General features: G+C 40.1%; 1 protein-coding gene and 1 long non-coding RNA gene across 8 annotated transcripts in view; one reads left to right on the forward strand and one right to left on the reverse strand.

The window, feature by feature from the left end:
* The window catches only part of LOC132002025 (uncharacterized), a 31978-nt gene extending 18058 nt beyond the window's left edge, over positions 1–13920 (forward strand). For 2 of the 4 annotated variants that reach the window (XR_009399752.1, XR_009399754.1), the window contains exons 3-6: positions 1015–1142; positions 1322–1395; positions 2202–2455; positions 4414–5751. This is a non-coding gene — a long non-coding RNA (uncharacterized LOC132002025). Of the gene's footprint in view, positions 1–1014; positions 1143–1321; positions 1396–2201; positions 2456–4413; positions 5752–7872; positions 7975–12793 lie in introns of those variants that run through there. The other 2 variants (XR_009399753.1, XR_009399755.1) reach the window with 2 other exon arrangements.
* Positions 1–22222, reverse strand: part of LEF1 (lymphoid enhancer binding factor 1) — a 122402-nt gene that overhangs the window by 19267 nt on the left and 80913 nt on the right. For 2 of the 4 annotated variants that reach the window (XM_059377040.1, XM_059377047.1), the window contains exons 4-9: positions 17047–17179; positions 10888–10978; positions 9150–9233; positions 6897–7019; positions 5759–5921; positions 784–891 (exon numbers count right to left, since the gene is read on the reverse strand). In XM_059377040.1, the coding sequence (XP_059233023.1) occupies positions 784–891; positions 5759–5921; positions 6897–7019; positions 9150–9233; positions 10888–10978; positions 17047–17179 (702 nt within the window). The remainder of the gene's footprint in view (positions 1–783; positions 892–5758; positions 5922–6896; positions 7020–9149; positions 9234–10887; positions 10979–17046; positions 17180–22222) is intronic. The other 2 variants (XM_059377055.1, XM_059377062.1) reach the window with 1 other exon arrangement.

Raw genomic sequence — 22222 nt, forward strand, 5'->3', positions numbered from 1 at the left:
AACCAAAGGGTAAAAAGCTATGACAGCTCAAAGCTTTCCACAGTTTCAGTTGACCCTGGTCAACCAAGGTCTGGAAGCAGACAATCCTCCTCCTAACATGGCGTCAGCAGGCCAAGAGAAGGCTAATACAACTTCACAATGCCTACATCAGTCATCTTACTTCATGTCTCATGTTATCATTTCACATCATCACAAGGGAGAGGTGAGGACAGTACAGTAAGATATTTTGAGGGAGACAGACTACATTGACATAACTTTTAGTACAGTATGTTGTTATGTTTTTGTTCTATATTATTGTCAATTGCTTACTATGTCTCCTTTATAAAAACTTTATCATAGGTATATATGAACAGGAAAACACATAGTACATAGAGGTTCAGTACTATTGGTGGTTTCAGGAATCTACTGGGGTTTCTGAAATGTGTCCCCAGTGAATGAGGTGGGGGGGGAATAATGTACTCTAAAACACATTTTCATCACAAAAATAACAGAAAGAGAGGCGCCTGGGTGGCTCAGTCCATTAAGTGTCTGCTTTTGGCCCAGGTCATGATCCCAGAGTCCTGGGATCGAGCTCTGCATCAAGCTCCCTGCTTCAAGCTCCCTGCTCAGCAGGGAGCCTGCTTCTCCCACTCCCTCTGCCTGCTGCTCCCCCTGCTTGTGCAGGTCTCTCTCTCTCACTCACTCACTGTCAAATTAATAAAATCTTAAAAAAAACAAACAAACAAACCCAGAAAGCAAGAATGAGTGAAGGTAGAGAACTGTTGGTATGCAGAAGGAGCTTACATAATTGTCTCTTGCAGACCAGCCTGGATAGAGCTGCATATGTAGCTGTCGTTCCTTCCGTGCTAATTCATAATATTTAGCCTGCTCTTCACGGGAGAGGGCATGCCACTAAAACAAAAAGAAGAAGGAAAACAAATCAAAGTAGGCAAAAGAGCAATGATATTATAGATTTCACGTTTCAAACATTAAAGGATGAAAATATTAAGCACTGAAACTCTGATTTATTTTTAGATGGCAGAAGAGCAAGTGCTGCAGAAGTCCACTTGGGAGTCTGGCTGCGAGAGTGAAACGCAAACTTTGGTCTCTATTCTGTTCTCCCAGATCGCATGAAACACATCAAAGGCAATTAAATATCCAAAGTAATATGATCTGTCCCCCACCCTTCCTCTTTTCCAGTATAAATTAGAAAGAACTTTCACTGATGAACCTCAACACCTGACTTAGTGCTTTTTCAGTCTGTACTATATTCTGGTATTTGAAACCAAGTACCATTTATTTATGCAAAATGTGATCATGTCCAGATGTCTTTTCCACGCAGATGCATCTTCACCTTACAAGGATTATGCACATCTGTCATATAGAGAGTCTGAGACCTTCTTCCTAAGACCTCAGGTCAGTCTGCCTCCATCCCATTGCCCCTCCTCATACTACCTAGTCTAGCGGAAGGACGCTGACAACACTGTCCAGTCACACGTGCGCTCCTTACGGCTATGGTGTTTGGCTTCCTTCTGCTGGAAAGCAAGGAGTGCTATCTAGATTTATTTTGCCATCTAGCACCTGAGATTGTAGTATCTAACCTGGAGAATGAAATGCCTGATACCCTGCCAACTTTCCATTTCCCTTCTGATAACAGACATAATTATGTATCATATACAGCAAAATAGCTTATGTATGCAAGGCATCCATTCAGGAATTTAAGCAGCTTACATGTGCACATTGCTTTGCATATGTTTGCACACCACTCACTTTAGGTGCCCTAGCAGATGGTTTTCAAGTCTTTTCCCCACTTCTCTGGTGCTAGGATCTCCCCTAGCACCAAACTTCCAGGAGAACCAGCTGGACTGGGGGACCAGCTAGCCAGAGAGGATGGCAGGGAGGTGCAGCCACGGGAGGGCAGACCTGACCCACGCCGCAGGCACGCACACTACGGCTCAGCTCCCGCTTCCCACTCCGGCTAGCCTCAGCTCCATGGTGCTAAGCATTCCTTCTCATTCAGCTGCCCTAAGTGATTTTAATTTCCCTGTCCTAGTTTTAAAAAACAAGGACAAAGAAAAGAAAGGTGTGGCTGAACTGGGGTAGGGAAAGGACAGATGAGGGAGAGAGAGGCCATGAGAGAGAAGAGTGCTCCTGGAGGAGGCTCCTGGGGTAGGGCTAGGCAGCATTCCTCAAGAAAACCCCTGGCCTCGTGTTTGTTCCAGGATCAGGGATCTGACCTCAAGAACACTGGAGCACCTTCTGCCACACCCCACCCTCCCACTCCAGCTTCCCATTGCGTGGTGCCCAAGGGCCCAGCAGCGGATTCAGTTCCTCCAGAAACCCCAGAACGGCTGGGCCTCTGTGTTGGGATAGGACAGATGGCTTCTTTTTCAATCGCTTTAGAAGTACAGTGTCAAGTAGTTAAGAAGCAGGACACACACAGCAGGACTTGGGTCCGAACCCGAAGGCAAATCAGGTAATTGGCTTTTCCTTTAAAAAATGGTGTGGGGGGGGGGGGGCAGACACTGGGGAGGTGGCAGGAAAAAAAAACCCCAAATAAGTTACCTGAGACAGAGTTCTTTGTACCGGCAGGGTGAACACAATTAGTAAAATCAAGCCTAAGAAGGAAGCATGTGTGGGGCGGAACTTCGAGTTTAAACCAGGCTTCTGCCAAGCCCAGGCCTTCCTAAATCTGGAACATTGACCCAGTACTAGAGACCTACAGGGTGGAAAACAAACTGCACACCGTGGAAAAGATCCACGTTGATTGTCTGTTTGGGGTTTTGTTTTGTTTCTAAGAAAAGACTGATCATTAATATTTATACAGTCCTGGAGCTAAACCTGATTGGCAAGAGGCAAAATGTTACCAAATGGAGAGACAAGACAAAAAGAAAAAAAAAGTAAAATTATAACTTTTATAAATTTGTTTATTCATTTGACAAGTCAGAGCTCTCTTAAACTAATGCAACATAAATCGGTATAATTTTACATAGTTTCTGGCAGCTTTGTAACTTGCTGAGAAAACCTGGAGTAAGTTTTATAAAACATATCTCTCAAAATACAGATAGAGATTAGGTCTTTTACCGAAACACCGGTTATTTTTTACTTAAAATGGGACATTTAGGTTGACAAAACGATTCCAGCTAACAAAACTGAGCAAATGCAAGGAGAAAAAAGAAAAAAATAGGCCACAAACTATTTACTTGAATTTTCAATTGCTCTTAGTTCCCTGATATTTCTAATGCCCCAAATCTTCCCACAAATAAAAGATCATTTACCAGAGTAAAACAGTAGGTAAAACGGTATTAAAGCCTTGTAAATGAAAACAAAAAGTCTAGTACAAATTAGAGAGATGATCTTTCTTTATAGGAATTTCTGAAACACAATGGGCTAAAAACACTTATCTTTCTTTTGCTTGTGAAAAAACTGAATTATTGAAAAAAAAATCTGATTTCATTGTCAGCATTTCCCAAGTTGAGAAACTACCAATTTAAATTTGGAAAATGTATAGAGTCAAAAAAAAAAAATCTGACAATAAATTTGCAACAAATAGACTTTGCTTAACAGCCTGGAAGTTCTGAAAAGGCTTCTTTGAAAATAAGATTTGTGCTATTATTATTTACAAACACAAAGAAGAAAACTTAAATTTATGTGACTGAACATTTCTTTTTAGAGATACAGTACAGATGAATAAAATCAAAAATTAAAAATGTTCCAGAATGAATTTAAGTTCTAATTTTAAAAATTCTAATTATGCCAGTGTATAAAACTTCATGATTTTAAAGCAGGATCTTTAAAGAACTAGCAAGGACTACCCGGCCAGAGGGGAGTTATGAAAAGGATAGAAAACCTGATCTTAATCAAAGATCTCAGAGACCTATAAATAGAAACAGGTGTCCAAATCAAAGACAGAGAGAGATCCCAAATGAGAACCATCTTTTAGGACACACGCTCTGATCTGGGGATCGTTATGGGAGCTGAGAAAGTAGCAACTGTTGGAAACGTGCATTAAAAATAGGAAGCATACCTCTGTATTATATCCCTACCTACTCTCTTGAGCAAGAAAATAATTCCCACTGGAGGGTCAGGGGACTTTTAACTCAAAAATGGAAAAAAGCTAAGAGTTTTATATAAACTGAAAAAAGAACATCAACCCTTCTTTCCCTCTGGTTTCTTTAAAGGGTCAGGGGGAATGGTCATCAGCCTTTAAGCTTTTAAGGTGAAGTTCCTCAAAGATGATGGGAATCATTTATCTGCTATGCTCTGGCTTGGGAAATCACTGTAATTATTGTTATTACGTGTTTAAGAATCCACAGGGAGGGAGAGTATTTGACATGGGGCACCAAGAGAGCTATAATCTGCCACCACACCCTACCCCTGAAACTCTGGTGTCCTGCAGATTGGAAATAACTGCATTTTTATTCTATCCAACAGGAATCGATAATACAAGAAAGCTTGCTGCCCCCCATCTGTTCACATGGCCTGGTAATCTCCTGCATGTCTTCCATTATGAATGCTGAAATTTATTAGGTTTGTATCAAACATGGTAAAAATTAACCACAACAACAGCTAAAACACAATCATCTAAGTTTTACAAAGACTGTTAGGCCTTCCTCACCTAAATGTTCATTAACGAATCATGAATTCCTTGAGAGGTTGCAAAAACAAATATAGGAGTTCATAACTGAAGTAACTATCACACACATATGAAGAGCATCAACAATTAAAATGAAGCATTTCTAAAATTATAATGTAATATTAGAAAGACTCCAATTTTTTCCACCACTCCTCAGATATCCGATATTTTAAAACCATTTCTATCCCAAGAAAAGCTCCTGGAAAGACTTAATAGCCTCTGGGCTGGTGGATGGATAAAGAAATCTCAAGAGTGTCTGTCCTGGTTGTAGCCTAGAGCCTGCTATACAGCAGGTGATCTGAAAAGTATCTTGGCATGAGTTAAAGAAAGAATGAACAGAAAAGGGGCAAGGCAGAAACCATGCACCTATATACACTTTAAGACCCAGAGAGCAATTTTTCTAGAATAAAGAACTTCTCTGACCCATATAAATTCTTCCTTAAAGCTTCTGAGTAGAGCAGATCTACTTCTGTCTCGGGAGGGGTGGCCCCCTGTGTTTGCCTGGGTGTTTCCAGAAGCGTGGCTGGTACTGCAAGGCCTTCCTATAGTTCCCTATGTGGGCCAAGTGCTTTCTTGCTTCAGACATGAATGCACACACCTATCACTCCATCTGGGGAGGGCCCACCTCCCACCACTAGTCATGCGGTTAATTTCTACTCCTTACTCAGGTCTCAGCTTTAATACCATCTTCCTAGAGGGGCACTTCCCTAGCTCCCTATTATTCTTTCTCATAGAATCTTACTCTTGACATTCACAGCATTTCTCACAGTTTTAATTATACACCAGGTAATTCTCTGTCTAGCATCTGTATCCTCTCAGAAGACATTAAGCTCCATGAAGACAAGGACCCGATCTATTTTATTCAGCAGTTATTATCTAATGCCTACCAGAGTACCTGGCACATAAAGACACCCAATAAAAGATAACAGGGAAAACAGTTAACATTTACAGGAGGTTTTCTATGTGCTAGGTACAATCTAAACTGTTAACCATGCATTCTATCGTTTAATCCCCCTAAAGATTATTATCCTATCTTCTGTTACTTCCCAAAGTGGCTGTGATTATACAAATGCATTCTATGACCACCTTTAACAAGACAGTCCAAGGTCGTCATAAACATTTCCATCCCACCCTACTACTTACCCTTCTGCCAAGAATCTGGTTGATTGCTGCGCTTTCTTTTAAGGTACACTCAGCGACGACATTCGCTCTCATTTCTTTCATGTATAACATAAAAGCATTCAGAGGCTTCTTAATGTGAGGTCTTTTTGGCTCCTGTTCCTTTCTCTGTTCATGCTGAGGCTTCCTAAAAGGTGGTTGGGATGGTAAGGGGGTGGGGAGGGAGAGACAGGGGAAGCAGAGCATCGCTCATGTCACCAGACAAAAACTCAGGCCGGGGACAATCCTCTAAGAGCTCTACAAGCACCCAGAAGAGCATCGGGTCAGAAAAACAACTCAGGAGGAGCAAAGATCCTTTGGTCTGACAAAGTTGACCTATAGCTATGCAAGTGTTTGACGCCAAATGGGCCTGAGCCTGTGCTCCTTGGTCACCTCAAGAAAAGCTGAACACAAAGTATGGGTGGTTATTCCTCTTTCAGAACTGATGTTCTGAGCTTCTTCCGTCAAGGGTCCCTCTGAGAACCTAATGAAACTCTCCCCTAAGCAAGTGCATGTTGGCTTTGCCTGCATGTGCTGGGGTTTTCTGCACCGATGCCCGCTGCGACCCCATCCTCCTGCCCCCGTCTACAGACCCTAGATTAAGGAATTCAATTACTGATCTCTTTAGGAAATTTAGTCCTGGTATAACATCCTGAGAAAAGCCTGGCCTGATAGGGGATTCTGGGCTTGGTCTGCCCCTTTCCCTTGAATTCTGTGCTTTTGAAGCCTAAAGCATGGTTAAGTGCATGTCCAGAAGGAAATGCAGGGAGCCGTCCCGTCTACTTCCCTCCGGTACCATCGGGTGCAACAATCAGAACCCAATTAAAACCTGGCAGTGAACTGCTAAACAGCTCAAGATTATTCAATTCCCACACTTGGAAGATTGCTCCGTTTTGGTGCAGGTCCCTTGATTTTTTGAGGTCCATGCTTCATTCCAATCTTAAAATCAGTGCAGTGAGAATCAAGCTGCTTAAAGTCCTCAGGGGCAGTACTATCAAGGCAGAGACACACTGATTTTCGTAATAAAAGAGAGGGAGGAAGTGTTCAACAACAGCAAGCAGAAGCTGTGTTTAAGTCCTCAGTCTGTTCAGGTGCTCACAGGTGAAACCAGAGGCGTACTCACACGTGCATTAAGTCGCTGTCAGTGTGGGGGTGCTCCTGTTTGACCTGAGGTGTTACAATAGCTGGATGAGGGATGCCAGTTGTGTGGGGACCAGGAGGACCAGGAATCATGTGATGGGAAAACCTGAAAGAAGGAAAGAAAGGAAAATATGTACTAGTGGCTGTTGCAGCAAAAAGGAGGCAGAATTCTTAAACAATCCACTAACTGCTATTGGCTGAAAGTGAAAACACACCTTTATACATCGGAGAAATAACTATGAATCAGAGTGGGCCAATAATTAATTTCTCTCTGTATTCAAGTGGAAACATTTATACTTATTCCTTGTATAACAGAATTTTTTCCCAAACTAACAGAATCAGACATTTTTCCTGGGAGGACTCTAGAGCATAGGTTTAAAAAAAAAAAAGAGTCAATTTTCTTGCAAAGCAGTTTTCAGAGAAGAATTTCAGTAATTACTGGAAACATACTTTATTAAGATTTAGCTTTTTAAATGATTTTTAAATGAAAGCTGAAGACACCACATTAAAATATCTCTGCCTAAGCAAACTGTCAAATTAAGTCTTCTCAAATGGCTGGCTTCTTTATTGATATCTGGAGAGAACAACTGAGAAAATAAGGCGCAGGAAGTTTATTTTCAGTCCCTAATTTAATAAAGCTGCCATCAGCTTCTTCTAAAATAATCTTCTATACGGAAAGAAAGTACTATTTGAGAGATCTAGTCTTATGAAAAACAGATAATAAAATTAAGGGAAGGGTACAGTTCGCCATCAGGTAAAAACTGCACATGCTAAAGGCTTTTCTCCCAAGTACACTTGGTAGAGCATTTAAAAAATCTTAAACTGTCCCCCACCATACAGTGCAAAGAAGGGCAACTGCCATGCAAGAAAAAAATAAAAATAAAAATAAATGCTTTGGATAAATTTTAATAGCTTTAGAAATTTGTGTGTTTCAAATGGATTGACTGATTGACTTGCAGGCTCCACACACAACGACCTGAGAACTCGAGACCCTGCGATCAAGCTCTGCATGCTCTACCAACTGGGCCAACTAGGTGCCCGGCTTTTCCAACTGTTTTAAGGTGAATATCTAATTCAACAAGAACAGTGTTCTCAGGTCTTTTATCGCAGCAGCATGATTAATCTCTGCATCTGGGAAGCAAAGAAGGAACTCTGCTTGGATCAGAAACAAATTTTTAAACATTAAGGAGGCATGGGAAAAATACAAATATTTTGATTAAGCAGTGATGCTCTGCTACATGTACCATTTGCAAAGACACATGATGCTGTTCTTTGCATGGGGGGAAATCCTGTCACCAGAGAGTTCTCGCAACGTTAAAAGGTGTGAAAATACATTTGGGGGGGAAGGATATTAATTTTATCTCCTCCAACCGACTACATTTGCAATTTGCTGAGCAAATAATGATTTTTTAAAAAGCTGAAATTCACCACAGAAATTGTGAATTTCATACCAAATAATCAAAAGTGAAGATTCCCAACCAATTACTAGCCCAGTAGTTTAACTTCCAGCACAATGATGCTAGCTCCCCTGAACAAGCCACATGGGACAAACAGATGATGCACAACGAATGTGTGTGTACATCGAGCACAGACGCCATCCTTTCCAGAAGCAAAAGCAGTACACAGAGCAGTGTGGCATGGCAGACCTCACAGAGCTTCGCTTGAACTACAACATGTCCACACAGGGCCTGATTCACACACTAGGACACACACCCCGCATGGCCTGACAGCCAGTAAGCACCGTTCTTTCTCTTCGGACAGCCTTGGTCCAGGAAGGTTCTTGACTATCTGGGCATTTTCGGACACTGTCGCATTAAATGGTTACAACTTTCCTCAAAGAAAGCAAATTACAGAACTCAGACCAGACCAGTCTTTCTCCCCGCTGCTACCCCACTCCCAGCATATTTTGAATCAAAGAAGCTCTTCTTAGAATGTCTGCTTTCAGGTCGTTTCACATCCCACAGTCAGGTGGCAGGGAGTTCTTTCAGATGCACAGTTTCCCAGGTGTTGCTGCACCGTCTCCCCAGGGGTGTGGCTGGTGCTGGGGGGTGCAGCGTTTGGCTCCTACCCAGGAATCTCTGCGACACCTAGTGTGGGAGCCAGGCACACTGCACAGACAGACGCGGGGCTGAGGTATGCACCCTCCTAGCCGACCGAGAGGCAAGCAGAGGTGCACGAAATGCAAGCGCAAGAGGAGCAACTTGTCCTGGGGTGCCCAGTTTCCACCTCCACCTACCTGGACATGGAAGTGTCGACTGACAGTGAGGATGGGTAGGGTTGCCTGAATCCACCCGTGATGGGATATACAGGCTGACCTTGCCTGAGGTCACAGAAGAAAGGAACCCATCAATGACAAAACATGAGTTACCAACCAGCAATAAGAGTTTGATGAGGGGAGAAGAGGGAGGTATTCAAAAAGAACCCCATGGGGCTCATTACAGAGCACAGCATTTCTTCAGTTACCGAAGCTTCCCTTCTTACCCTCCACCCAACCCAAGCACCATTTACCTTGAAGAAAATCTCCCACCCTCAACTTGAAAAGCAAACCAGTCCATGAATTACCTTTTTACCCCTTCCTCTCTCCCGATCCCACTAACGCTTTGAACAAAATAAGACATATAATATGTTTACTGAATAGAACAGAACCATGAGAATGGTGAAATACTCCTTTCAGAAATCTTTGAGAACTTCAGGGAAGGAAAGAGGGGAGAAATTTATATAAAAATGAACAAATATTTTATTTTATTTTTTTAAATGAACAAATATTTTAAAAACACTGCACTCCCCCACCCCTTCATATACCTATTCTATAGTCAAGAAATAAAAGACCAATTCACTGGAATTATTCCCTCTCCACTCTGAGAATCCCATCTCTGTTTTTCCCTACATCTCACATTTCTCATTTACACAGTCTTTATTTCCAGCTGCCACTCAACACAGGATTCCTGCCCCTAAGTCGTTAAGTTCAGACACAATAATTGATGTAGGTTTGAAAGTGTATGCATAATCAATTAAACTCAAACAGTTGACTGGGAGATTTAGTGCTAGAGAGAGAGAGACAGACAGACAGACAGTCAGACAGCTGGAATTTCCAAGACAGGATGACCCCTTCTTGCTGAAGAAGAGATAACATAAGGAAGTCAAGGTAAGGACTGGGGGAGTGATAGGGGGCTTTGAGGACGTAAGGTCAGATAAAGAAAAGAGAGGGTTCCTCTGCTCAAGTTGAAGCAGTGTTTCCATGGAGTGAGCAGTGGGGAGGGAAGGATGGAGAAGAAATGGGAGTGGGATGGGCGCACGCTGTGTGCTAACAATAACACGAGAAAAATAGGCTGCACTATGTAAAAGTCTTCCTTCCAAAAATACATTTCCTTTCCTTTACCTTTATAATTTAAAGAATTTTGAAAACAGCAGTAAGAATTTTTCTAGATATAAACAACAAAACAATGAGTGTCTGGATTCTGAAGAAAGGAAGCCCAAACATCAGTTTTTCACTTGTCCGAACTCAAACTGGTGCTTACTTTATTAACATCCAAAAGAGGCTTTTGTATTTTTGAATTTTGAGTTGCCATTTCCCTCACTTGCTCATTTTATAAGCAAAGACTGATATCCAATGTGTCTAAGTTTGTTTCAAAAATAAGTTGTTCGTAAAAAAGTAAACAAGAAGAACCAAACTGAGCCCTGTGTATAGGCATAGCAAATGCCCAAAGCCACAAATTGAATCCGTAAGACTATAAGCCTCAAAATAAATGCTACAGTCATTTTCTACACATATTAGCAAAGGGATTCAATCCATTTCAAAGTCTATATATTTTTTAATCCTTCAAATTGAAATGAAATAAAGTTAGCACCTTGCTTGTTGATGTGAAATTTCTTCAACTCCACAAATGTTATCATTCATAAAGCTAATTTCCATGAATGGAAAGAAGAGAGCACATGCTCAAACGACTGACTGAAGGCTGCAGGAAGGATCTTACCAGCCAAGAGGTGGGGTAATCTGTCCAACACCACCTGGAGACAGGGGGTAAAAGGTAGGGATCTCAGGAGCTGGAGGATGTCTGGACATGCCTGTTCAAAAGAACAATGGAGAAGAGAGTTTTCAGATTCACAGGACATCAGACTACAAGAATAAAAGAGAAGCAATAAAATGCTTTATACCATTAATTCTTAAGGTCTAGCATGAAACACTGCTTATAGGATGTATTTAACTGCGGTCAGTTTGTTAGCCTTTCTCAAGATCTCAAAATCAGAAAAAACAGGTCCTAAAACAGGACATCTTGAGGAACTCCTTAAAGAGTAAATATGCTGCTAGTAAAACAGTAACCATAGGAAGATTTTTAAATTACTTAGTTTGCCCTCATTATTCCACTTGGGTTAAGAAAATGGTAGACAGTAGTTTTTGTATAGAATGGAAAATGACAGCCTTCATGAGTAGATGGCCTGACATGGTGCCCAAGGATTAGGTAAATTGCCACTTTCATATTTTCATTGGCTCCCTTATGGACACATAGATTTGGGAAGTGTGATACCTCAGAGGATCAAAGATTAATTAGGAATCATCTTCAGCCCCATAATGGTCACACTTGATATGATTCATTTGGTCTCTGCCACTTCAGCTCCAACTAAGCTCTTCATCAAGTTGAGTCCTCTGGGCTCCAAGGTCAAGCTGTTCTGGATTAGTTGTATTCCACAGAAAATGAGCATGCCACCAAATTGTTTCTTGAGCTCACACTCCCTGGGGCACATTGCCCTATAACTGTAAAAACCACCTAAAGATTATACCTAATCCTAGTCCCAAATGGCATCTCTTTGTTTATATTTTACCTTGGGTACAGAAAAGTAGGGGCACATGCATAAAAATGCAAAATATAAAAACTTAGATTCAGTGTATTTGGGGAAAACTGATTCTGATTAGAAAAAAGCCACAAAAGTTTCTTTATATTGCTAATCTGGCCTTAAAAGGCCAACTCCATATATGAGCATGCATTTCCAGGTTTAACACCCAGAATATGCATTCAGTGGCTGTATACTGACCAAAATGTGAAATCAGGGGAGCATATGAAAGATGTTCTTTAATTATTCTGCTTTTTTACTGTTTAAAATGCCTATGGGTTTTGTTTGGGTCTTATGAGATATTAAAGGTCTTGAACCTATGGGAATGACTTAATTAGTATGGCCTTCAAAGTTGGTGTTAATTCAACTCTGAAGTTAGAACCAACTATTACTCAACTCTTACAGGAAGCAGATAGGAAGAAGGTTTTTAATTCTTCAATAGAGAGCTTACATGAGATTATCTCATGTTTTTCTGTCTTTAAAAGATTGTTTCAAATCCCTGCCACCCCCCCCCTGCCTTTTTGGCTAGAAATATCACTACTTTTGGGGCACGGTGGACTCCAAATTTCATATTCTGGGACTTTTTTTGCCTTGGGTCTGGGGAGGTTTGAGCAGTAGGGATGAATCTAAGGGAACCTACAAGAATGATGATTCTTGACATATCAGCATCACTGGGCCAACCTGCTGCCTCCCCTATCTTTGAGATTCAGAAACCTCCCCAAACTCAGGGTCTGCAGGGGAACTGCTCAGTTTAAAAAAAAAAAAAAAAAAAAATCAGACTAACTCAGAAGAAAACTTTGTGGAATATTGAGCTTGAAAATCATGACTACAGGTCACAGACTATCAGAATTGTCTACTTTACTCTTTTTCTTTTGCAAATAGGAAAACCAAGGTCTGGAATGATTACTGATTACTTAGGCATCCTGTGCCGGTATATAGAAAATGTGTATTTTCCTGGAATTTTAGCACTGGGACACAGACAGGTACACAAGCACATTATCTATGCAGACAAGCCTAAAATCTTGCTCTCCACTCTCATCCACATTCTAGGTAAGCCTAGAGCCCTGCAGCAGTGATTCTGGGTAGGAGGACTGCAACCAAACACAGTACCAGCTGGTTGGATTTGGGTTTACTGCTCAAAGGAGGAAAAAGGAAACTACATTTGCTTACTAGCACCTGCTAGATTCTAGTTCTATGATGGTATTTAGTTTGATGGCTTCTACTAAATAAATTTCTACTCACATTTCAAATATGCCCCTCTAATGTATAGCTCTGAGAAAAACTTCTTTGTCTGAATCTACAATGTTTCATTTGTACTTTCAACATGGTACTTAAGATGTTCTTCATTTTGTTTTACGTTAATTTGGGCAAATGATTTCCTGTGTGAGCTTATATACTGCTTGGAAAAAAAGAGTCTATGTTTTACCAATCTAGGTGTCAAAGTGGTTGTCTCCTCAATAAATACTTCTGAATGACTGAACAAATGAATGAGCAAATTAAAAGTGTTTAAACAGACCCGTTCTTCATTCTGGGTCATTATCACCAACCATTTTGCATGTATACACTTCATGGATATCTAAGTACGTGATGTGGCTTAGGTCATTATATGAGCAGAGAATGGATCTGTGTTTTTTATTTGGCCTGTTGTTACGTTACGATCCTACAAGTGTGTGCCTCTCCACCAACTGCTATGCTATTGAAACACATCTCAAGTCACTCATTTCACTAGTATTTATTGAATATTTACTATGTATGAGAGGCTAGAAACCGCAGAGCCTTAACAGTTTTTAATTTTTTCTTTTTCTTTCTTTTTTATTTTTTTAAAGATTTTATTTATTATTTGACAGAGAGAAATCACAAGTAGAAGGAGAGGCAGGCAGAGAAAGAGAGAGGGAAGCAGGCTCCCTGCTGAGCAGAGAGCCCGATGCGGGACTCGATCCCAGGACCCTGAGATCACGACTCGAGCCAAAGGCAGCACCTTAACCCACTGAGCCACCCAGGCGCCCCAACAGTTTTTAATTTTTTATAAGTCACTTTGATAATTATGGATGAAATGATTCTGGAATTGGACTTGTATGGATCTATCAGTTCTGCCATGCACAAGCTACGTATCTTTGAGGAAGCTACTTAGGTGTTAAGGTTCTTTAAAATCAGGATAAAAATGGAATAGGGGTTGTTGTGAGGAATAAAGCATGAATACATGTAACAAAGAATAGTGTTATGTGAGTATCTGTGGTTATTTATAAGGATACAGTGGGTAATACTGTTTATATTATATAAACAGGCATAGAAACCCAGAATTTCCCCAAATCTTTCTTTTTAACATTTTTACTGGACATAATGAGAAGAAAATGACTGGCATCAGCTTCCTTTCCTTTTCCTACACCTGCACACATACCTCACACCAACATACTGGGAAGAAGGTAAAAAATGAATGTGCTCCTATTGTGAAATTAACCTAGCTATTTTCCTACAAGTGAGAATGAGTTCTGCTGACAAACAACTTATATTTACTCGATAGTTCTACCTACCATTAGAGTATGCGCATGATACTACTTTTTTCTTTTAAAACTAACTAGCCTCCTAGGAACTTTGAAATTAGTAACTCTGACCTCAGTACCTCTACATTCTAACTAGTTTAGCTACATGATATAAGTAAAAAGGCTGGCAGAGAGAGAGAAAAGGCAAGAGACCTAATGAGCTTTTTACTTTTTTTTTTTTGGTGATGAATATGACCAAGTGTAATGATACAAACCCCAAATCAAGCAAATTAGTTCTTTTCAAAGCAAAGTTTACATATCCCCAGAGATAAATGGTGACAAGGTCTGTGAGGTCTTTGTTTACCAAAAAAGTAATTAAAAACAGGACTTTATATTAAAGCAAATATAGTGCATGGATTAGAATGCAAAAATCACACAAATTTTTAGGCCAAAATAAGAACTTCAAAGAATATGCAATTTTCTAATCATGCCCACTTGTTCTTTCTCTAGTCCTAGAGAGTTCAAAAATTAAAAAAAAAATTTTTTTAAAAAGTAATGATATAAATTACAATTAGTAAAGCAAAACAAGGTAGGGCAGCAGAAGAGATGGAAAGAGAAGAGAAAATAATAAACGTTAATTGGTAGCTAGTCAAAAACTAGTCTTTTTTAAAAATAGAACCGTCCTAGAATTCTTGAAAGAAAGAACTACTGAACCATCATGTGTTATTGTTTTAAATAAGTTTGTTTCAAAAGTGCTTAAAACAGGGCCTAGGACATAGTAAGCACTATGCAATTATTAAATAAGTAGTTTAAAAACAAGTAAAAAAATTCTTAAATTCTTTTTGCTAGTAGCTTGTTTGAGGCTTTTACATCTATATTTAACTGGTATCTACAGCTTTAAGGTTCCCAGATATGAATCTCCAGCTCAGATACTGCTCTGGGATGGTGACCCATAAATTATCTTACTCCTTCTCTCCCTCCAGGTATCGATAAGGCACTTGAAATCACCATGACCAAGGTCATGATCTTCCCTCTTAAACTCTACCTTCTTCCTAAAATATCTTATCTTAGTTCTCTTTCTCACTGTATGTCCTCCATCTGGCTTGGATGTTTCTTATTCTTTGGAGATCCTTGATAAAAGGAAAGTAGAAAAAGACTGGAAATGAGGAGTAAAACAGAGGCAAACCTGGAGCCGCCTGGGTGGTTCAGTTGTTGAATGTCTGCCCTGGGCTCGGGTCATGATCCCAGTGTTCTGGGATCAAGCCCCATATTGGGCTCCCTGCTCAGCAGGGAGCCTGCTTCTCCCTCTCCAGTTACTCTGTGCTTGTGTTCTCTCTCTCCCTCTCTTGCTATCTGTTATAAATAAATAAAATCTTAAAAAAAAAAAAAAAAACAAAAAGGCCAACCCAGACACATCTGTATAGGTGATTCTACCTTCCCTAGGTAAGAGTACATAGCTTCACTCAAGCCAGAGTCCAACAATAACTAAGTCCTCAAATAAGCTGTTTTAACAATGGATGGAAATGAACGCAATACAGATTTAACGCAGTGGAAAAATGAATGCAATACAGCTCACGGCAGTGGAAAAAACACCTAGCCTCTGAACTCCACTCTTCTTTTACACTTAAAAATTTTATTGACCACTGTGGATCAATGATTGGTCTGGACAAAAGGGGGAAATGCTGGTGATGACAGATTTTACACCGTTACATTCTCTGCCTTCACATGGTTCTATAGGATCTTTTTTTTTTTTTAAATTTTTTAAAAAATTTATTTATCAGAGAGAGAGAGGAGAGGGGGAGAGAGCGAGCACAGGCAGACAGAATGGCAGGCAGAGGCAGAGGGAGAAGCAGGCTCCCTGCTGAGCAAGGAGCCCGATGTGGGACTCGATCCCAGGACGCTGGGATCATGAGCTGAGCCGAAGGCAGCTGCTTAACCAACTGATCCACCCAGGCGTCCCTCTAGAGGATCTTTTATTTCAAACTTCTAAAGATCCTGTTGAGGTCCAAGTGTGTATGTAAATGGAGAGAAAAACGGCCATCCTGTGAACAAATTCATCCTCAAAGTGTGCTCTAAGCAGATTGAGCCAGAAGGCTTGGAGAACCAGAGCACTGAGTCCTACAACCAATGCATACTTATACCCATCAGGTTAAAGAAACCAGGCATTTTGATTATTCAGACCTCTTCTGCTTTATGTTCTTCTGTAAATGATACAGAAGCAGACCTGGGTAATAATGAAGAGAAGTAAAATGGGAATCATGTTACTTTGACTTTAAACAGAGATGGTTTTGTACTTTATTATTCTAAGTTGGTGATGGTAAAAAAAAAAAAAAAGAAAAAAGAGGATAAAACAAAAGGACTGAAATGAAATCACAGAAGACTTAAAAAAATAACATTTGAAGTAAAAATCTCCTATTTTGTCCCTTTTCTAACATTTTTCAAACACTACCATCAACACTTTGTACATGCAATAACTGAAGACTGTAGGGGACACTGAGGATTGAATTTTTAGTGAAATATCTGTGTAACACACTGGCTTATACTGTAGATCCTAGATTTTGAAAGCTGTAACTTTATCCTTTTATGTTTTTCTTCTTCTTTCTTAAAATCCTGAAAAATTAAAAAAAAATCCTGAAAAATAAGAGAAGCAACAACAAATTCTTGTGGGCTATAAAAAATTCCTATCAAGTTAATTACTCGTCTCTTACAAAGACGCTTTGATCCACGCAGTGACACAGAGCAAAGACACCTGTAAAGGCACTGGACTAATGAGATGTGGCTCCTCACTTACTGAGAAAGGCCTAGGAAGGCAGGGTCTCTCACCTTGTTTGGAGTTGACATCTGATGGGAGGTGTGAGGGGTGTGATCCTGGAGAAAAGTGCTCGTCGCTGTACGTGATGAGGGGGGTGAGAGGATGGACCGCATGCGATGGCTGCACCACCGGCACCTTATTTGACTGCGAAGTAACCACAAGGTCAATGGTTAATAGGAACACCCAGGTCCTGTCTCCTCTCCCATAGAACAAGTCAGACAATAGCAGTAACTGGACATCAGCATAACCCAAGAATCACCTCTAAACCTGGATAACGGAACTCATCTGCTGTCCTCATTCTATCTTCAGAACTTTTCCATGTTAAATACTCAAGTACATGAATATCCCATCAAGAGATAATCAGTTATTTAATCACTGTCCCTTGGAGATTTAGGTTGATCACTATTATTTCATATGACATGAATTTCTGTATGCACATATTTATATTCCATTTTGGATTATCCCCTCAGGTTATATTCAACCAGGAGTTACTGGAGTAAAAGTTATAAATATTTTATAAGCTCTTTTTATTCATTACATATGTCTGGCAATAAAAAGGCACTCAACTGTTCAATGAACAAAGGAATGAATAAATATTACAATTTGAAGGTAAAATTTTTAAGCAACCTAATAAATATAAATTTGCTGTACTGATATCCCCTTAGTTTATAGAATCTGTAATGCTATAGTTGTACATCTTTAAGGATTATGTTACAGTATTTTTTTCATGTCTTACAGCTTTGTCAATCAAACATGACCATCCATTATGCTTTAGCAGTACTCAGTTCATCTTCATGTTCTCTAGTTTCTAGAGAAAGTCTTAACTGATAAAAGGGAATTTCTTATCTTGAGTTTAATATGAAATATGGCTTATAAGAACACTTTAAATTGTTAACATTTTATATATTTTGACATTTTGTATGTCTTATATTAGTTTAAAAACAAATTTTATTATTGAATTTGGAAGTCTAAAATTACATACCAATAATACTTTTAAAGATTCAATTTATTTTTTTGGTTAAACTTGAATTTTTTTCTCCCTTCTACCCCCCAAAAGTGGTTGCTAAGCAAATCAAGTAATGTAAACAAGACGCAGGCAGTTTAACTGATTAGAAAAATTGTTTTTTATAAATTCTATTCCCCCTCCCCCTCAAAAGAAAGTAAACTCAACAAAATTATATTCATGCAAAATACATATCTGATTTTAAACTCATCTACTAATTACAGCAGTCCCAAGAAAATCTCTATTTACAAACACCACAAAAATAAGTAACTTGTGAATTTAAGAGGAATAAAATATAATTAATTTTGAACATTCACTAATTAACTAGTTCAGACATGTCTTCCCCATAATTAGTTTGAATTAGTGAGATATTTTACTGTGCTATAAACTAAAATGCTTGTGAAATCTGTTTCTCCAGAAGCAAATATCTGTATTTTTTAAAAAAAATTTAGTAAGTACCTGACATCTGCTTAAAATGTAGGTCTGTATCTAAAAGGCTGAGGGACCTATAACATGCCTGTTGTGTATGGTGGTGGCGCCTGACACATGTGTTAATTTAAACTTGATGTTGTTGTTTTCTTTACAGATTAGACATAAAAAGTATGTTGCTCCAATGGGTAGGACTACCCTCAGGAAAACTAGGAACAATTATCCTAGTAACACTTAATTCTCTTTACAGCTAGTAATACTAATTCTCTACACCCTATCATTACAACCTCTACCCTAAAAAATCTTATTTAAAAAAAAAATGGAAGGGGAAAAAAATCACCTTTATTTAGATGATATAATTTCCATACTAGATTTTCCCTGTTTTATAACCATCAGCTCGTCTCTAATGGCAGAACTTGCACAGCTCATATAGCCCTGGGCATTTATTAAATAGAGCACCATTATCAAAGCCCCATGCCTTTTCTCTATATACCTCAGCACAGACATCTATGCATATAAATGTGTAAAAGGTTAAAAAAATGTTTCAGTGCTTTTCAAGTGTTAATGATGCAGTTTGCCAAATACACAGAATGAGCTTCTTAAATACAAGGAATTTAGAATGTTAGAGGAGGTGGGGGTGGGGGTGGGGATAGGAGGGTATTATTACAAACCCTTTTTAAAATGGAAACAAAAATCTCAGCACCCAAATGCTAAAATGAATATATTTCAACTCCACTAAACTGCTTTGAGTTTCATTTCAAAAGTCTCACAAGAAGCATAATTGCCAATCAATCTACAAAGGTATTTTCTTAGAGTGCTTCTAAAGAGTAAGCATTGCAGAAACCTTCTAGAAATGTTATATATATATACATATATATATATATATATTTTGCATGCCTTTCTTATTTCCAGAGCACCACCTTAAGGAACCCGCATTAGCAGGCAGCATCTTCTTAATGTCTGACCTATCCCTCCAGTCATATAGCTCAGAATCTGGTGCCATGAATTTTTGCTAAATTATGCTATCCTTGCTCTCCTCTTAATTTTACGGTTTTCAACACAGATTTGCTTTCCTGTGGGAAGGAGATAAGAAGCTGAGGATTTTAATTTAAGCTCTGGCCTTGTCTTATATTTTGCAAGATGGATACTGAAAGCAGTACTAGTAGGTGTGTTAAAGCCAACAAGGATTATGTCCATTTTTGTGGCCAAATAATAAAAGCAATATGAAATCTCAATAATATGTGTGAGCACAATTCTGAGGCTTCTACTCTGCCTCCTGCCGACTACCTCCACTACATATATAAACGTACCCAGCCGTGTGCCACACACACGTCGCCATCACGGTCACATGGCCCAGTGGCCGCAGCTCTAAACTGTGGGCTTCCTCTGATATCCGGAGTTACTGTCCTTTGATATTACATGCGCTCACAAGGCAAGAACCCAGGCACTGCTACTTTGTGTAATTTTTATGACAAACAATATAACCATTCTTAATTCTAGTCCTTTAATCTCCAAATAACAGTGTGGTATATGTTGTGGTGGGGAGTAAGGGAGGGGAAGCCCAACCAACTGACTGACTACCTGGTCAAATTCGTCCACCACGGACAAATTTATGTAATTATATTATAATGCATGATTATACCTCCATATGAGGGCATATGAATATATTTACTAAACATCGAAAACATGCCAAGCACTCTTTCAGCACTGCCAAAAGAGACAAGGCCCCTATTCTCATGCTGCTTCCTTTCTAGGGGCCTGGAAGTAGGACGGGGGTATTGGAGACAAAGAGTAAATATGTTAAAAAAACAAACACCAAAACAAAACAAAGAGATGGCATCAAGTACTAAGAAGAAAAGGAACTGGGTGTTAGGAGAGACAGTATATATGTAATTATATGCCTTCATATCCCATTAAAGCTGTAAGAAACGAAATTTCATTTAGTTTAAGATTCCTATTTTCTAAGACAGGAAGATGAGAAACAGAGGTCACCAGGAAATGGATGATCAAGCCGTGACTACTGTCAGCACTGCTGATAACACAGCCTTGTTCACAACAAAACTCCAGTGATACGGGGTCACCGTGAATAAAATGGGAATGAAAACCTCCCAGGGGGTGACTCAATAGAGTGGAATCAAGTAGCAGAGAAATACCATCTTTGGGGCTCCTACTCTGTGTTGGCTCTTGGACGCCCAATATCTCTCACTTAACAGAACTGAAATCTCCTGACTCCCAATCTCGTGCTTTTTCCTGCTACACATCTCCGCGTGAGGGAGAGAGGACGGGTAAAAATCACATTGATTTTTTTTCTTTTTTTTTAAGATTTTATTTATTTATTTGAAACAGACAGAGACACACAGCGAGAGAGGGAACACAAGCAAGGGGAGTGGGAGAGGGAGAAGCAGACCTGCCACAGAGTCAGGAGCCTGATGTGGGACTCGATCCCAGGACTCTGGGATCGTGAATTGAGCAGACACTTAACGACTAAGCCACCCAGGTGCCCTTTTTTTTTTTTTTATTCATACATCCAGTCAAGTACATTCAGAGGTGCAGTCATTGGTATTACATAGGTACATTTATAGTGAAGTCTTAGCTTCCCATGGAGAATCATGAGGTATTCCCAATGTGGGTCCCTTGTTTCATTATCCCAGGGTCACAGCACCCACTACTATTCCCCCTTTATGAGCTACTGGGCAGCTTTAAGACATCCCAAATCCTCCACTGCTGCTCAGAGAGATTCAGAAACTTAGCTAAGCTCACATGGCAGTAAGTGAGCCATGCCAAAGACCCTCATCTTCCAACTATATATTCTTTAATCTCAGGCAGGTAAGCAATAGGAAAAGTAAGAAGGATGGAAAGAGCAGGTACTTGAAAAGGGACAGAAAATATAAGGGGGGGGAGGGAAACGCCAAAAGACACCCTCTCACCTACATGCAGCACCCACACATGGCTATTCAGTAAGAAGCCTGCAATCTTTTCCCAAGCTTGAAAAATCATCAGGCCATCCTACCCACATAGCACATAATAATAACTACAGCAACTAACACTTACCAAGGGCTTGGTGTGTGCTAAGCATTTTATAATACCTTTGAAGCAGGTACTATTCGTGTCCTCCTTTTATAGATGAGGACACTGAGGCTTGGAGAAGTCAAGTAACTTTCCCAAAGGCACAGAGATGGTTAAGTGGCAAAGCCAGGCTCAAGGGCAGAAAAGTCTGGCTCTGGAGACCACATTTGTTACCAGCGCACCATGCAGCCTCCCTGAAGAGCCGAGTTTATAAAGTCTTGGATGCGGAGTTGACCATCTGGGCCGTACCTGACAGTATGTGACAGCAATGAAATGACCGTGTGGTCTCTGTCCCAGGCACAGGAGTCACATCAGACAAAGAGGCACCTCAGCAGAAGCGGTTAGCACTACAGAGACTCCACTGACGCCTTTCTCTCCAGGACTGGAAAACATTCCAAGGAAGCTAGCTTGGCTGCCACCCAGGCTGGTCCCTGCAGGTAAGGACCTCTTTGGCATCACAGCCAATAAAACCCACACCTCCCGTGGACACGAAGTGGGTGCCACTTAGGGAGCCTGAGAGCCACCCCCAAAGCTGCGTTCCCAGAAATGACCCACTCACCACTGGCAGTAACTCAGCCTGTCATGAATGCTGTCAGCCTCCAAGGATGTGGTTCCGGGAAGGACTAAAAAGAGGTTCAGCGCCCTCCTGGCTAAGGCTGCAGGCCTGCTGGTAAGTGCAGTAACTGGGG

This window comes from Mustela nigripes, chromosome 1 (assembly GCF_022355385.1).
Source record: "Mustela nigripes isolate SB6536 chromosome 1, MUSNIG.SB6536, whole genome shotgun sequence".
Lineage (NCBI taxonomy): Eukaryota > Metazoa > Chordata > Mammalia > Carnivora > Mustelidae > Mustela > Mustela nigripes.